The 18,185-nt window shown below is 38.4% G+C and overlaps 1 protein-coding gene across 2 annotated transcripts in view; it reads right to left on the reverse strand.

Moving 5' to 3' along the window:
* Positions 1 to 18,185, reverse strand: part of ADAM23 (ADAM metallopeptidase domain 23) — a 153,720-nt gene that overhangs the window by 117,273 nt on the left and 18,262 nt on the right. For both annotated transcript variants that reach the window (XM_069467886.1, XM_069467894.1), the window contains exon 3: positions 2,762 to 2,838. In XM_069467886.1, the coding sequence (XP_069323987.1) occupies positions 2,762 to 2,838 (77 nt within the window). The remainder of the gene's footprint in view (positions 1 to 2,761; positions 2,839 to 18,185) is intronic.

Here is an 18,185-nt window from a genome sequence, read left to right on the forward strand (position 1 = left end):
GGTTCAAAACTAAATTCTGCCCTTATGCTTTGATTTCACTCCCTTCTGTCTACACCCAGCTCTTGCCCTATAAATTATCTCCTCTCTCTTCGGTATCTTCCACCTCTCACTCTCATGAGCGCCATCTCTCAATCTATCTACTTACTCTGTGATCACTATAAAGTCCCACCTTGACCCCAAAGTCATCTGCTAGCTCTTTTCTTCTCACCCAAACCTCGACAATCGGCATTGCCATCTCCATATCATCCCCTTCCCTTCACTCCCAGCCCACTGTGACCTGAAACCACTGCTTCCAGATCACCAGTGACCACTTACTTGGCAAACCCAAAGGGCAACTGTTGCTCCTGCTGCACTAGATCATTCTACATGGCATGTGATACCGCAAATCACACCTTCCTATTTGAAACTCTCTGCCATCTCCTGATTCTCCTCCTACCTCTCTGATCACTCATTCTCAATCTCCTTCATGGGTTCCTCTTCCTCTCCCCTCCTCTCAACTGTCCCCCCAGCTTCTGTCTCCTTTCTCTACCTATCCTCCCCGAGCAACCTCATTCATAGCCATGTTTGTCATTAATATTTACATGAAAATAACTCCTGAGTCCCCTCTCTCTAGCTCCCACCTCTCCTCTGAGGTTACACCCAGCAACCTCCTAGACATGGCCTCATGTGTGTCCCAGAGCCCCTCAAATCTATTATGTCTCCTCTGATGTCACATTCTCTTCCCTTCACCAGTTAACCTGTTTGTTCTCTGGTGCTACCCATTTTAGCTAAGTACCCCGCTCCACCCAACCAACCAATCAAGGCACCTCTGTTGTCTTTAACTCTTCTCTCTGCCTCGCCATCCACATTGAAGCAGTCCTAATGATTTTTATCAGCTTATGATTTCTTAAAAGTATTCCCTCTCCCTGCATCTTAGCAGTTCCTGAGAACAGGACCTCTGTTTATTCCCCTGACTTGATTTTTCATTATCCAAGTACTTGGATAAGGGCCAAGTACTTGAGCATGAAATACCAGATATTCCATGAGTTGAACTGTCCCTTGGCCTATCTCTCCTGACCCATCTCCCTCTGCATCAACCTTGTCATTTATGAGGAAGCTCAACAAAAGACTCATGCTCCCCTAACATGCCATTGCAACATGGCCCTGCCTCCATAGACACACTATCTCACATGCCTACAACACACTTCTCCGAGATTTAGTTCAAGCATCACCTTTTCCAAGATGCCTTTTCACACTCTCCTACCCAGAAGAGCTGTGTCTCCTGGATGCTACGATAACATTCCACATTAACCTCTAGCACATTTCACACTCTTCTAAAATTATATGTGTAACTACTAACCCTCCCCAATGAGACTCTAAATTTTTCAAGGCAGGGACTTCTCATAACAGGTGCTCAACTTGATTCCTTCACATGCTAAATATTACTGATGAATAATTTCTGGCATGTTTCCAGACCTTCAAGTATCTGGACATCCCCTGTGACCCTTTCTCCATAATCTACTGTCTAATTGGGAAACTCTGGTTTGGCCAGGATATTTTATTATTCAAAACACATAGCAGTGTCAGTTGCTATCATCATGCTACAGTTTGGAATGGTGGTCTCCACTGCAGTAAGAGTTAAAGGAATAGAGGACTTTAACTAAAATTAGCCATATCTTGCTTCTCAACATAGTCTAAGATTTGGCAAAACAAATCTCTTAGGCAGGCATATTTCTGACACAGCATGATGAAACGGAACTCAACCAAAGAGGAAAACCTGCAATACCTTCAACACGGGAAATTCTGAGTTCTGCTGATTCACTCTGACTAGAAGCTGCAATAACACTTGAGTAAGGAGCACCCAAGCTGACTCTGCATTTTTTTTCTGCAGAGCTCACAGAATTTGGCATATGAGAAATTTAATAGTTGTTCTTTATAGTCCTTTGCAATTTCTCAGATATCGGCTGTGGTCACCTACATTATGGCGTTTGATAGCACTAAGTGGTATTTTTCTTGCAAAGATGAAGTCCTGATCAAAATGCTAATGAGAGCTTAAAATACTGACTGGAGTTTTTGTAACTCAAGAAAACCACACAAAAAATCTCTTTCACCGAAGAAAGGCTCAGTGCTAGCTCTATTTGAGACTGAAGAGCCCTGGTTAAGTCAACAGCCTTGGTCACACTTTGTACAAAGACATCTGTGCAACTGGCTCCAACTTAGGAAACAGCATTTAAATATCAACACACACATGCTCAGAGACAATCAGGTAAATTGTCATCAGGACAAAAATTTCTAAGAAACCGTATTAGAGCAAATTATGAAGCAAAGAATCTTCTCAAAATAGGTATTTGCAAGTCATCATTTACTTCGTTCTTCCTACAGAAGTCACGTGAATTGCATTATAAAGGTTAAAATGGAAGAAATTTCTAGACTGCAGTTAAATTATACTTGAATCAATAATTTACCATGCTTCTCATATATAGCGATGATTACAGTTAACATTTAACTAGCACTACTGCAAATATTTATTCTATTTAAAATCATAACATTAGCATGACATTTGAGATATTAAACATGTTAAATGTCTTTTCTTTCAGGAAAAGAAAAAAAGACAGAATTCATCGTTCAGACGTTTATATATTACTTTAAGTGCTCGATGACATATAATCAGCTAGAAAATATCAGTTGCTTCAACAACAGACATTATTTTGACTAAACCAATATCATAAAAATGAAGTTTTATTGTACCTGCTTTATAAGAGCATTATGACTAAATACTTACTTGTTCAGTATGAGGTCAAGAATGAATTTGGAGCCGAAGGCTTCAATCTGGAAACTTGCCTGGGCCAGATGGACGGCCTATGGATTCAAAGACAGAAAGAACTTTAACTTACTTTCCTGTCTTTAAGGATTATGTTCGTATCAAGAATGATGTCTAACAGGAATAACTTTTTTACATATTGATTCATTTCTTTATAAATCTTCATGTAGCAATTCATTTCTTTAGGAGACTAGGTGCATTGTCATGGCTTCGCTGGGAAGATCTAAATATCTGCATTGCAAAGAACTAATAAGATGACCAGTCCTTTAAAATGAATTCATTGAGATCAAATCAAAAGCATATTCTGCTGGACTTCCAAAGTGACCGTGATGAATTATGCAAAAGTCTGACTAATTAAAGCTTGGTATCAGCCTATTCTGTGCACAAAGCTAACCAATTCTTTCTGCATACCTAAGTAAAAAATCATATCAGTGCTCTGCTCTTCAGCAGGAATTAGAACTTTTTCTGGAACTTTCTCTAAATGATGTATCAGCAGAATTAACAGTAAAATGGGATAGCATGACCTTCTAACTTCAGAAAGCACTTAGAACCTGGCCCTTTGTGAATACTGAGAGTTTATGTCCCCCTGTAAGAGTCACACACTTACAGGTACTGTCATTAGTATGTTTTCATTCAAGATACAGACATAATTCCATCTAAACATGAATCACATTTACAAGGTGTTAAAGATTAGTATAGCTCAGAGAAGCATCTCAAATAACGTAAATTAACAAATCAATGCAGTTTCCTCAAAATATTATTCAACATAAAACTCTCCTTTGTCACCTATCAGATTAAAAAAAAAAAAAAAAAAAAGGCCAAGGATAAATGCTCACCTAACCCCCTGCTACACCCCATGCCAGTGTCGTTCCTAAGGCACAGTGGACACAGGCACGAACACACCAGGCATCCATTCCCAGTACTGTCTATTCCCACCTCCCCTAGGACTGCCCCACGCTCCTCTGTGCCCTCCCCCTCCATTTTTGATTATCAAAGCCCTCCCCATCCTTCAAAGTTATCCCACCTGCATTACTTTCCATGAAGCCTCCGTCACACACAATCCTCGTTGTCAGGGCTTCGGGAGCACTTCATTTGTTCCTCCTTCTGTCTGGCATGATGTGTGCTCCCTTCCCACCCCTTCCCTGGGCAGTGAGCTCCACAACACATATCACAGGGTCTTGCAAACAGGGTATAGATTAATGATCCTTCCCCAAAATATCTGACCTTTCAAAATAAGTCACCAAATATTTACTGTCAAGATTACTTTGCTATGCCAAACCCAGAAAACTGTATAAATAAAACATGACTTCTACTTCCAGTCAAGCACACTGCCAAGTCAGATTGTCACTCAATAATAGTAATTAATAAAATCTACCAAAAATAAACAAATATTAAATAAAAAACAATGAGAGGGTTCCTGAATCCTGAACACCACGGAACGCCAAGTCAAACTCCAAACAATCACGTAGAACAAGGTCAACCACAGTTGTCCTGGGCTTCCTGCATCCAGACAACTACGTGAGAGAGAGAGAAACTTCTGCCTTGTTGAGTGTGGTCGCTGTCATCTGCAGCAGAACCTCCATCTATTCAACACAAATACCCATTAGCTTTTAATGTAAATTCATTCTGCATCTTGAAGCATTAACTTTGGCATAAAGATTTTTAGACTGATGAATCATTTGCACAAGGAGAAGTTTTTTAGCTCTGGATCCCAAACTTTTTAAAAAAAAAAATAGCTAAAACTTACTTGCTGAGAATAAGATAGGTCCTTAAGCATACTTTCTCTTAAGAATACTATATAATAGAGAAGACTTCATTAATGGCAACCTCGCCTAAAAGAGCTGATAAATACACCTGCTTGAGCACCTTCTATAAATACTAAGAAAAACCTGAAGGTGACCCAGTAAAGGCTCATTTTACTGCAAATAAGCAATGAGACAAGTATAAATACCAACAACACCCTATTAGAAAATAAGGTGGCCTGGTGTTAACTGCAGGACCCTCATTTTACTGAATTACTAGGAGTAATACAATTTGATAATTGTTGAAATAAGTTTATACCAAGTCAACGTGACACACTTCAGTTTAACGGAATTTAATGAAAGAGACAGCAAATATTAATATATAGCCATATTGCCCATATTACTTTTGGTTGATTTAATATGAATTCAGAGTTGATTAACTGACCAGCATCACTAAAAACACAAAAACCCACCTACAATATTGTTCCTCTTTTACAAAGAGGGACTACACAGTGAGGTTTAGAAATGTATTCAGTGATACAAACTCAGATCCTAGGAATACTTCAGAGAAGAGTTCATAAACCATACACATTAGGTCATTAGTTATTTTCTCCTTCAGGATATCTGTTAAACAGCCTTGTTTTTATAAGGACGGTCACTAAAATAGCACCGCAGAAGAACACAGGGCTTTATAGCCAAAGAGCATCATTTCACAACAAGAATATGCACATCCCTGGGCTCAGAATTACCGCCCTGAAGGACTGAGAACAGCTGTTGCCTAAGTACTTCGGTATTTTTCTTTTGACTCAGAATCTGGCACAGGGAAATTACAGGAGCTCTATAAACAAAAACAACTAAACTCAATTATATACACAAACCTCCTCCACTGAAGAACAATTTATACATCTTAACAATGTGCTTTTGTTGTTTTGCTTTTTTCCTAGCAGATAGCACCTAATGGGGTAATAGTAAATAACTTAAAAGACTGTTCAGTTCCTCAGCTACGACTTGTTTCGTACCTTATCATCAAGCAGTGTTATGATATTAAGCAATCATACACACTTGACTGTGTAAGGTACATCACATAAGCTAAAGAGACACAGTTATGTTTTCCTGGGACTCATATTCTAGAATAGTTAATACGGACTTGAAAATAAGAAAAAAACTACTTACAGAAATAAAAAGCAGGCATTTGCAGGGTATACATGTTTTAAACCAACGACGCTTCACACATACTCGGTGTCAAATGGTACCCTTTACCACTTGGCAAGGATTTGTGAGTTCTGTTGAGTGTACCCACAGCTGGAACTGAAAACATGAAATGAAAAATCCCAGAATTCAAACAAGTATTATGAGACTGAATTTTATAATTTTGTAGAAATTGAGCAACCTGGAGTGTTGGTATCTGCACTGTGGATCGCCACACCCTCTGAGCAGATATTTTACTTTAGTGTGCCTGGAACTATACATAGTCTGGGGAAAAGAATAAAATTTGGAAGTGGTTTCCCTGCTCTTAAGATACCTTCAGTTTATTTAGTGAGATGTTCATTTAAGTCATGCAGAAAACATGCCCAGAGAGGCAAGAAAATGCTTTACAAATGCAGGTAAGAAGCCCTGTAGGGTATCCAGCAAGCCCAAGCAAACATCAATGAAATGAATCCAACTCTGCTTCCTAAAGAAGAAGGCTGTGGATGTGGGCTTCCAGGGAGAATGGCGCTAGAAAGAGCAAAAGGTGGCAATTAGAGATAGAAGCCAGGATTAGGGAAAACTGTCCTCTCTATCAGAAGGATTCATGATTACCAGTGGGACTGCAGGGACTCTTTCTCTTATTTTTACTTCCCTCATTATTATGATAATGCAATGTTTATTCTATGTTTATTAAAATATTGAATACAATTTATATGCTGTGTGTATGTGCAGGTGTGTGTGTATGTAAACTATCATCTTTTCAGAAAGTATTTTCTCTTCCTTTATCTTGTTGAATATGGTTCCTTCCCTTGCTTACTCTTATGGTTTTTTAATAGACCCTTCAGGAGTTTCTACTCCATTTTCTTTTTGTTTGTTTGTCTGTATGCTTTTTTTTTTTTGAGACAGAGTCTCGCTCTGTTGCCTGGGCTAGAGTGCCGTGGTGTCAGCCTAGCTCACAGCAACCTCAAACTCCTGGGCTCAAGCGATCCTCCTGCCTCAGCCTCCCGAGTAGCTGGGACTACAGGAATGTGCCACCATGCCCGGCTAATTTTTTCTCTATATATTTTTAGCTGTCCAGCTAATTTCTCTCTATTTTTAGTAGAGATGGGGTCTCGCTCTTGCTCAGGCTGGTCTCGAATTCCTGAGCTCAAGCGATCCTCCTGCCTTGGCCTCCCAGAGTGCTAGGATTACAGGCGTGAGCCACCGCGCCCGGCCTCTACTCCATTTTCTTCACAGATAGTGGAGAAAGTTCACAGAATCTTAAACAGCACCCTCTTCTGAGGTTCAGAATATTTTATTACGTTTCAGAGAAAACAGATTAGGAAATTCACCAACCATCAAGATGGGAGGAAGAGAACCAGTGATGAAATGCTAGAAGGAGCCTGCCTTGCTACACTGGGTTGAGCTGCTGAAGACAGAAGCCATGTCACCAGGAAGCCCTTTGCCAACTTGGCTGCTTTGATATGTTTTTCTTTTCACATAAAGACAAAACAGAGACACAGAATCCAGTAACCCAAATAATTAAATGCCAATGACAAATAAAATGTGAAGTTTAAATTCAAACAAGTTTGAGGAAAATAAGTCACTTTCTTTAGATTATAGAGGCTTTTCTAAAGAGGACTAGTCTGGATCTACCCTGCAGCTGGAGAAACATAAAAGTCCAGCTTGCAGATCTTTTTTCTGCCTAATGCAAAAATCCAAGGATGTGAATATATCTTAGGAGCTTTAAAGTCCAAAAGAAAATATTGATAGGCTATTTTTTAACTGCAATCTGGTTCTAATCCCTTACTCAAAGTTAGAACATTGTTGATCACATAGACTCATGTTATAATAAAAATAATGATGTCATATATTTTAATCATTTCAAATTATTGTCATGCAATCCAGAATAATACAGCACCCCATGAAGTTGGTAGAGCAGACATTTTTACTAGCCTTTTATAGAAGAAAAACATTTTTAAAAGGCACAGTGAGATTAAGTGATGTTTTTGTGCAAGGTGACACATCAAAGGAAGAAATACGAGGTGTTAGTTTCAGCTCAGTGAAAAAAAGTGCCAAGTTTAAGCCAGAAGTTCTCCAACCTCAATGTTTCCTGGTCATTAAAATATAAATAATAATAGCTTACCAACAGGATGTGTATGAGGATTAAATTATACAATAATGTAACAGAAAGTTTCCAGAAAAGATTGGCCACATCGAAAGAGGTCAATTATTTAGGAAGAAGAAGCAAAGTAGAAAGAGAAACAGATAAAGAGAAAAATAACATATTTTGGAAAGGATATCTATCAGTCAGCCCCACCTTAAAAGTCTCTCCCAGGACAGCTGGCTACCTTCTAACAAATTCCACTGTGCATTTATACTATGTAAAATTTGCAAGTTTTATATTTTTTATTGCTAATTACCATTATGCATTATGTTTTAACCTTGTTCAAGTTGTCGTGTCTTTAAAATAATATGAATCATTTTCCTGAGAAATGAAACAGCTGCAAATGTGACATGAAAGCAGTTCTGCAAATTAAGGTAATTTGCTGAACATTCTTGCCAAGATACATTTAAATATCATGATGTTTCCTTCTAGCATGTTCCAATTCACAGTATTATGACTTTAAACCATGAGCAAATTTGTACTGAATACCTGTCTTGTGTGAGATACAGGGGCAGATGTAAAGATATAGAAGAATTAGTATTTATACCAAAAAGTTTTATAATCCGGTTGGGGAAATGAAATGAGAAACCACAAAGAGTGAAAACAACAGTATGTCAACTAAATAATAATAAGCATTATTTGTAAAGATGCCACATAGAATTTAAGCATGATTAATCGCTAAATATGGAGTATGGGCAACAAGTGCATTTGAATCTGTGGAGTAAGACAGCTGGGGGCTGGAGAGAGCTGAGAATGGCTTACGGGGAAGCCCTTCTCAGCATTTAAAGATAGACAGAGGCCAAGTGTGGGGGCTCACACCTGTTATCCCAGCACTTTGGGAGGCCAAGGCAGACAGATCACTTGAAGCCAGGAGTTCGAGGCCAGCCTTGGCAATGTAGCAAGCTCCTACCTCTACCAAAAAAAAAATTTTAAATTAGCTGGGCTTGGTGGCAGGTGCCTGTAGTCCCAGATACTTGAGGAGCTGAGGTGAGAGGATCACTTGAGCCCAGGAGTTTGAGGCTGCAGTGAGCTACAATCACACCACTGCACTCCAACCTAGGCAACAGAGGGAAACCTTGTCTCTTAATAAAATTAAAAAGAAAAATTCAGATAGCTCTAGGATTGATTTACTAGGATGAAATTACAGTGTTTGCTAACAAATAGATGCTTAAGAAAAATGCTTTTAAAGTAAAACACAGGATGCCTTCCATTCCAGAGTGTTATACTGCATTTTGGATTATGGTGAGAATTTAACATGATATTTTATCATAAAATAAAGCATTTCACAAGATCAATAAGTAGTGTGAACACACAAACATCCAAAAAAGTCTGATGTATTTTGTAAGCAATATATCTTTTAGCCTTAATTTAAGAAGCTGAAGTCATACTCCTTGAAGACAATTACAGAACCAACAAAAAAACATCAGCAAAGCGCACTCTTCTCACCTGCCACAGATCTGCATTTTCTAATCAGAGAAGCAGCTTGTTTGACTTTGTTCTCTGTGCCAACGTAGCCAAGAAAGATGAAACTTCTCTGAAAGAAATCTAGCCAATATCCAATTATCCAGTCTGATGACACAGAAAAAAAGCGAAGTATGGATTTATGGATTTGGGAAGAATTTTAAGTCCTGACCAAATCTTTTACAAGAGCTCTTTTCTAAATAAATCAGTTTTTAAAAGATTCTAGATTCATCTTCCTCCCCTTTCTTACCTACCCTCAGTTTGAGGTCCTCTTAATGTTTGATATAGACAAAAGATAGACACTGAAGAGAAAGAGGAACAATAGGCATTGATAATCCAAATAGATATTCTGGTAAATAAATCATGTTGGCTGTACCAAAAAATTTTTTTTAAATTCTTCATGGCCAGTGAAAAAAGAGAAGCTATATTCAATATTATGGGGGTTGGATAGGGAGGTCAAACTATTATTTAGCAACCCTGGAGGACTCTGGAACAATACATTTTCACTGACAAAGCATCCTTGGATATTTACATTAAATGTCTTCTATACATTTACCCTTACTGATTAATGTTTGCGGGATATTAAACTGACAATGCCAGCTAAAAAGAGCGATTACAACACAAGGCTTCAGAGCATTTGCCATCTGAAAATGAGTAAAGCAGTAAAAGTATCACTACAGCCGTATTATTTGGCTTTCATATATTTCCTGAAAGATGAGTAAAAATATAGCTATGACAACAGTTACCATGGAAGCAGTTTCTTTCTGCTGCTTCCTGAATAGTAACATTTAATTTGATGCATTAATCTAGTAGCTGAAGTGTGATTCACCTTGCTCTTTTTCCTTGTTAATTCCTACATCACCAAACTGCACAACTCCAAGGAGTGCTTCTCTCTCTGCTAACGCTTTTGTCATAAAGCAAGAACATATTTTGTCTTTCTAGCAGGAATTACTGAACACCCACTAAATAATTTAAATAAAAGAATAGAAATAGGGTATAAGTTTTGGAAAGCAAAAGACATACCAAGCTCTAGGCTTAATGTCTGTGACGCATTACACGACAGTTTTTTAAATTTGCTTCTATAACATTAATACTATCCTGAAAGAAAAAAGCCTCCTTTAAGGTAATGTTCCATGAGGAGTCCTCCCTGGTCTGCCTACTCTGGTCTTGGAATTTTGGCTCTAACAGCCCAGTAGACTCAAGTTAGCTCAAATATTTATCCAGGGCAAAATAAGATTCTTTCATGTCAGTCTTTATGATGACCACATAAGGATTAGTTAAGAATGAATAATTCTGAAATACAAAATAAGGATTATGGTACAGTAATTACACAGTTCACTTGAGCATTGTTGTCTAGCAAACCATACATGATATAGAGTAGATTCAAGTATTAATTTCCAGTTCTCCCTAAGAAACTACCGAAAACACGTAACCAGAGAAGGCTGAGCAGACCTGTCCAAGCCAGATCTTTCTTCTCTTGAAATGCCTTGATTCCACTGATCCTCATAAGTGGGTCTCATGCTGTCCCTGCCCAGTGATTTCTGTTGGGGTCTCTATACCACGGCTATTATTTCTATTTGCAAACATTTTTCAGACTCTGCTTATGAGATGGCTCAAATTTCATCCTAAATATACTGCTGTTTGGCAACCCTATTCCTAAGAGGCCTTTGCTTTCTTTGACTTGCCCCAGCAAGATGCATGTCACCAGTTGTGTATTACTGGGGCAAAGCCTCATTTTGTCTACAGAGACCCACAGCTACAGATTAATTTCAGCATTCTCTGGTCCTCAGCTGTGCCTGGTTCTGTCCTTTGCTCTGAATTCTGACCTTATTTATGACCATGGAGGGGTTGCATTCTGCCTCTCTAGATGGAAAGAGTAGCTTTCAAATTGGAGGTCATGTCAAAAATGGATTTCCAATTTTACAAAATTGCAGGTGCCATTAGACTTCCTAAGTAACACTATTAAGGCATGTTTCTGGACATAGAGGCTCACAATTGTCCTGTTTCACAATTTTACTCAAAACAAATATATGTACTACACATACATTACCTGAAACTAGATGTATAAAAGCTAATATTGATGTGACCTTGTGTTCTCTAACATCCAGCTGCCATAGAGTTCTGCAAAATATCAACCACTCAGCCTACATTCATACAATTTTTAAACCTAACATTTAGAATATTGACCACTACGCAGAATGTCTTACCTATTTCAGTAAACAAATGATAGATCTTACCATGTCCATGTAGTGTTTGGGATTTATTAAAATTCCATTTTTATTTCCAAATAAGAACCCAGAAATTACATGAAGTCTTGAAGACACATAGAAATAAAAATAGTACTTTGGAATCTATCCATCTCCTCAGATTATATACTGCCTTGTTGGTTTCTATATTATACATGGACTCATTTACTCATTCAACAAATAATTATGTGTGCCTACCATGTTTCAAGCAGAAGCCCTGGACTTCTGGAGTTTTCATTTTAATGTAAATGTTTTGGGGGGGGTGTGGGGGGGTAATACAATCAACGAATAAATAAATTTAAAGCAGGTTAGATGGTGATAAGTGCTAGAGGTGAAAAGACTAGCCGGGCGTGGTGGCTCACACCTGTAATCCTGGCACTCTGGGAGGTGGAGGCAGGAGGATTGCTTGAGGTCCGGAGTTCGAGACCAGCCTGAGCAAGAAAGAGCAAGACCCCGTCTCTACTAAAAATAGAAAGAAATTAGCTGGACAACTAAAAATGGAAAAAATTAGTCAGGCACGGTGGTGCACGCCTGTAGTGCCAGCTACTTGGGAGGTTGAGGCAGGAGGATTGCTTGAGCCCAGGAGTTTGAGGTTGCTGTGAGCTAGGCTGATGCCATAGCACTCTAGCCTGGGCAACAGAGCAAGACTCTGTCTCAAAAGAAAAAAAAAAAAAAAAAAGATTAAACTAGGTAAGAGTCAAAAGGAGTTAGGGAGCTGTAGAACAGAAAAGTAACAGTTTTAAATAGGACAGTCAGAGGACTCTTTGAAGAGGTGGCATTTGAGCAAACACTGGGAAGTGAAGGTTCAAGCCATAGGAATGCCTGAGGAAAGAGAATTCCCCAGGCAGTGGGAACAGCTGGTTGTGAAAACCCTGAGGTGGGGCACACTTGCTGTGTTCAAAGAATGTCAGTAAGGCCAGTTTGGGCCAAGTGGAGGGAGTCAAGGGCAGTGCGGTAGGCAATGAAGCTAGAGAATGAAAGAGGGGTCAGTCACGTAGCACCATGCGGGCCACTGCCAGAACTTTGCCTCTTACTCTGAATGAAATAGGAAGTCACTAAGGATTTTGACCTGAGAGGTGACATAATCCAGTTTCCATTTTTTAAGAGTTCACTCAAAGCTATTGTGTTAGCAGTGGACTAAAGGGGGCAGGCGGCAAGAGAGAAAAGAAGGGTACAGCTAAGTGGCCGTTGCAATAATCCAGGTGGGAGGTGATGGTGGTAACGGTGGAGTTGATGAAAAGTGGTCAGATTCTGGGAAGCAGTGAAAGTACAGTCGATGGGAGTTGCTTACAGATCAGATACGGTTTATGAATGAAATAGAGGAGACAAGGAAAACTAAAATTCTTGGCCTGAGTAGCCAGAAAAAGCAAGCAATTTACTAGGATGAGGAACATTGCAGGGGAAGAGGGTAGTGGTAGGAATTCAGGACTGTTTGGGATCTATTAAGTTTGCTATGCACATTATATACCCAAGTGGAGATGTGGAATGGGCAGTCAGATATAAAGCATATATCCTTTATGCTAATTAAAGATATATCCTTTAGTTAATGTTTACTGAGTGATTAAGTAAACTAAGACGTAGTGGACAGGTGAGTAAATGATTAGGCAAATGAATGAAGAAGTGAATAAATGAATGAATATTGGGGATACAAAAAAATTCCAGTGAAGAAACAAAGGAGGGAGGATAATTCAGTAGATGCCTTACTGTCTGATGTAGCTAGGGCTTAAATGACAAAGCTAAGATCACTGGGAGAAAAAATTGCAGAAGTCAGTATAAAGCAACTTACTCACTGGGTTTTAAAATCAATATTTTCAATTAGAACAGTGTCACTTTGGAACCCAAGAGATACTAAATACTACAAATGGCCCCAAAAGAATTCAAGTCCAAGGACATCATTTTCATATGTCTTATATATACATGAAAGTATGACACTATAAATATTAAATATTCCTAAGAAACAACATAATGTTTATCTTTGATTTTTAGAACATCCACTTCCATATTCTGGAAGTCATGCTATCTTTACTGCTTTTAATATTTCAAACTTGTCACTACTTTTAGGCATACATTGTCATATATTATACTTAATTTTAGGAAGTTTTAATGGTATAAACTTATTGATTTTTATTTATATCTGTTCTTCCCATTTTAGGGCCCTGTTCTTAAGTCACAAAAGTTAAAGTATATCCCACATCATACCAAATAATGTAGGTTTCTCAAAGTTTCTTATCAATTTTGTAATTAAAATTTATATTGCAAAATCTAAACAAAAATTTATATTGTAAAACCAAAACAAAAAGACTCCAAAGCATTGTACAAATGTCTTCATTTCTACATCTGTTTCATGGGCTGCTATTTAAGTCAGTAAATGACAGGAACTTTTTTCTTAAATTTACAATGCTTCAAAATATTTTAACAGTGCCAAAGATTAAAAAAGAAATAAAGCAATTTTTACAAACATATTATTTCAAGTATAGTTATTTCAGGGGATGTTTTTATTACCAGAAATAAGCAAATAACTATATCAGGGTAGTAATTAGTTGGTCATGATTAGAGATGATACAGTAGCATTAATATTTGATAAACAGCTCAAAATAAAAACTACTTATAGTACATGAATTTTTTCCCAAAAATAGAAGACTATTTATATAATAAATTTAACACTGTTTTATCTTAGCCAAAAAAAGAAAAAAAGCCATTTAAATGACGACTTCAAGCAAACTTTTCTTTCTGCTTTCCATTCCAAATTACCCAGTTTCCCACAAAATAAAAATTATAGTCTGCAAGAATGTTGCAGTACTTATGTTACAGTAGCAAAAGACCACTGATTCAATGTGCAAATAGACGTAATGTCAGAAACAGCATTAAGGGACAGAAAGATAATAGTTGCCATTTTCCTAATTTACACATTTACAAATTCTATTGCTGGGTTTCTCAATTTCAGCATTATTAACATTTTAGGCTAAACACTTCTTTGATGTAGAGGGACTTTCCTGTACACTGTGGTATGTTTGGCAGCATCCTTATCCTCTTCCCACTAGATTCCAGTGGCATCCCACCCCCAGTCGCAACAACCAAAAATATTGCCAGATATTACCAAACGTCCGGGAGTCAGGGGCTGGCTCTGATTGATAACCCCCACTCAATATGTACAGGAGATATATGAATTTATATAGATTCCTCCAGATGTATTGCCTTTATACAAATTTCCACCTTATTTTCAAAGTTTAATTGCAGCTGTCACTAAAGCCCTTGAAACCAAACAGCAAGAAGCAACTGATGTAAACAGAATTAGAGGAATTCAGTTCTTCCAACACTTAAATGTAACCAACCTGAGAAGCAGATTTTTAAAAATATATGCCTAAAAAATAAAATAAAATAATAAATAAATAAAAATATATACCCATCGAAGTTCCCCCAAATTAAACCACAGGTTTAAATCTGTCAAATAAGCTCACATGTATCCTTCAGAAAATAATGAAGGAAGAAAGACCGCAACTATCTACACAGTCCAAAAATTTGATCTTTTAACAAGCTGCTTAATAAAGCTCTCTTTTCTCCCAAAGTGGCAGCTTCTTATTATCTTTTGAAATGTCATTTGGTGACTCAAAAGAAAACAGCTGCAATTTAAACAGCAAGCAATAAGAGGGAATAAGTCTGTATGTGGCCTCTGCTGGAAGTTACTAAGCTGTTTTTCCACAATTCATGTAATACACTCTCTCCATGGGTGAAACCCCAGGTCTCTAAATACCATTAATCTGCTGACGCTCCCACATTTCCATCTCATCCTGAACTGCCCCTGAGCCCAGGACCAATGAGGCCATCAACATATGCACAGAGACGACCAACAGTCCTCCCAAGCTGACATGTCCAGTCTCCTCTAAGCCTTGTCCTAAACTTTCTTCTTCAGCCCTTCTCACGGTGGGAAACAGGAGCACTATTCCCCAGGAAGAAGCCTGACAGTCATTCTTGACTCCTGGATTAGTTTCCTATTGCTGCCCTAACAAATTTCCATAAATTTTATGACTTAAATTATTATCTTACACTTACGGAGGTCAAAAGTCCAAAATGAAAATCTAGAATTTAAAGTTAAGGTGTTGGCAGGGCTGGTTCTATCTGGAGGCTTTAGGGAAGAGCCTGTTTCCTGATCTTTCCCAGCTTCTAAAGGCTGCCTGGATTCCTTGGCTTGTGGACCCCTCCTCACACCACTCAAACCTCTGCTTCCAAAATCACGTCTCCTTCGCTCACTCTGACTCTTACAAGGGCCCTTGTAATGACACTGGGCCCACCCAGACAATACCGGATAAGCTCCCCTTCTCAAGAGCCTCAACTTAATCACATCTACAAAGTGCCTTTTTCCATGTAAGGTAACATATTCATACGTGTTAGGAATTAGAGTGTGGACATCTTCGGGGGAACCATTCTTCTGTCTACCACAACTCCTTTCCTTCTCTAGCCCACCTACCCCCAAACTATCAGCAATCTGGAGGCTCCACCTCCAAAATACACTCCAAATCTACCTACTTCCCTGCGATTCTTCTGCTCCCACCCCAGTGCAGTCCACACGCTCTCTGCCTGGACAACTTGTCTCCCTACAGCCACTCCGGCCCCCACCCATCTACCTTCCATAGAGCTGCTAGAATGATCTTTCTAAAATATAAAGCAGGTAATGTTATTGCCTTGTTTAAAACCCACCAGTGGCTTCTGGATGTAACCAGGACAAAATCCTAACAGGCCCTTCAACCTCTGGCCCATTCCTACCTTTAAAAAATAACAGAGCAGGAAATATGCAATTTTTCCCCCACAAAATGTCTCTCCATCCCCTCTCACCACCAACCTTCCAAGGATTTGTAGCTGAGAAGGAGCTCCTGGCAAATCATCAGGGCGGGGGGTGGGGGGGCACTTGTGTTCCAGCTGTTCTTCCTGGGTCTCTAAGTTTACTTTTCTCCCCAGAGGTGGAAGACAGCAAATTATTGCATAGTTATAACCCTAAGTCCTGCCCCTCCAAGCCCATGTTAACTGTAAAATGCATGCAAAAAACACAGAAAATTCAAAATATGTAAGAAGTAAAAATCAGGAGGTAGAGGAAAGAAAGGAGAGAGCACACCATAGTGTGATATCTTCTTCACCTTTTATAACAGGCAGACAAAAGATAATATCTTAGGTGGATGGATCTAAAAATAGAGCAGAAATAAATTATTTAATGTTAGAAGAACTAAAAAGAGAAATTTAACAGACTTCAGGGAGAGCTAGGAGAGAAACTTTTACTTTTGACTCTATATGTTTATAAACTCTGAATTCTTAGACCATGTAAGTAAATATTAATATATCAGAGTAACCACTAATTTTACACAACATATTTGTACTAATTTGATAAGTGTAAATATGCATGTTTATGCAAATTGGTCATCAGTTTTTCATCTGTTGTAGCGTTCCTTCACTCTGGTTTCCCAACACTGCTCTTTGGAATCCCCTCACCAGAATCTGTCTTGCCAATGACTTGCTGGTGATAAATCAGGGGCACTGTGATCCCATCTGCAGCCTTTCCACTAAAAACTATACCTTAGCCCCGCCTCTGCTTCTATTTCAAAACCTCTTTTGTCCCTCAATCACCTCAAACCAACCACTTCCGAAGCCAGCTACTCTTCATTTTCAAATAATAAGTACCTACATTTTATCATTCCTACTTTTCATCCAACATGCCCAAATCTCAGGAGGCAGCTACTCCATGAGTGCAGCCATTGCGATCCCCAACTCAATGGCCCATCCCACATTTCATCTCCTCTGATGAACACCCATCACCTCTTCGTGGAGGATATTTTCACAGAATTGTAGGGCCATAAGAGGTTCTAAAGAACAAACTCACTCACATCAGAATAACCTGAGACTTATAACAATGCAAACTGATGGACCCTACACAGGCCTACAAACTCAAAGCTTTTCATCAACTTCCCCCGGTGGTTCCAACACACACTAAAGTTTGAAATGCCCAAATCTAATTCAACCTCCTTATCTTTATAATGAGGATATTCAAATCCAGAGATGTAAGTATTTGCCAAAAACTGGTTACCTAATACCTAATACACAGCCAATTAATTATTTTGCTCATGGTCTATTCTCCCTTTTAAAGGAACTTATGAGATAAAACTGCAAAAACCAATAGAAGAAAACTACCTCAACATATAGAGGCCATATATCAAAAACCCATAGCCAACATCATACTCAATGGTGAAAGACTGAAATATTTTCCTCTAAAATCAGGAAGAAGATAAAGATGCCTGCTTTTGCCACTTACATTTAACATAGTAGTGGAAGTCCTAGCCAGAGCAATTAGGCAAGAAAAAAAAACAAAAGGAATCCAAATTGGAAAGGAAGACATAAAGTTACCATTGTCATAGATGACATGATTTTATATGTAGAAAACCTTAAAGGTTCCATTAAAAAAAAAACAACCTGTTAGAACTGACAAATAATTCAGTAAAGTTGCAAGATACAAAATCAACACTTGAAAATCAGTTTTATATGCACTAATGAACAATCTGAAAAGGAAATTAAGAAAACAACTCCATTTATAATAGCATCAAAAGAATAAAATATTAGGA

This window comes from Eulemur rufifrons, chromosome 1 (genome assembly GCF_041146395.1).
Source record: "Eulemur rufifrons isolate Redbay chromosome 1, OSU_ERuf_1, whole genome shotgun sequence".
NCBI lineage: Eukaryota > Metazoa > Chordata > Mammalia > Primates > Lemuridae > Eulemur > Eulemur rufifrons.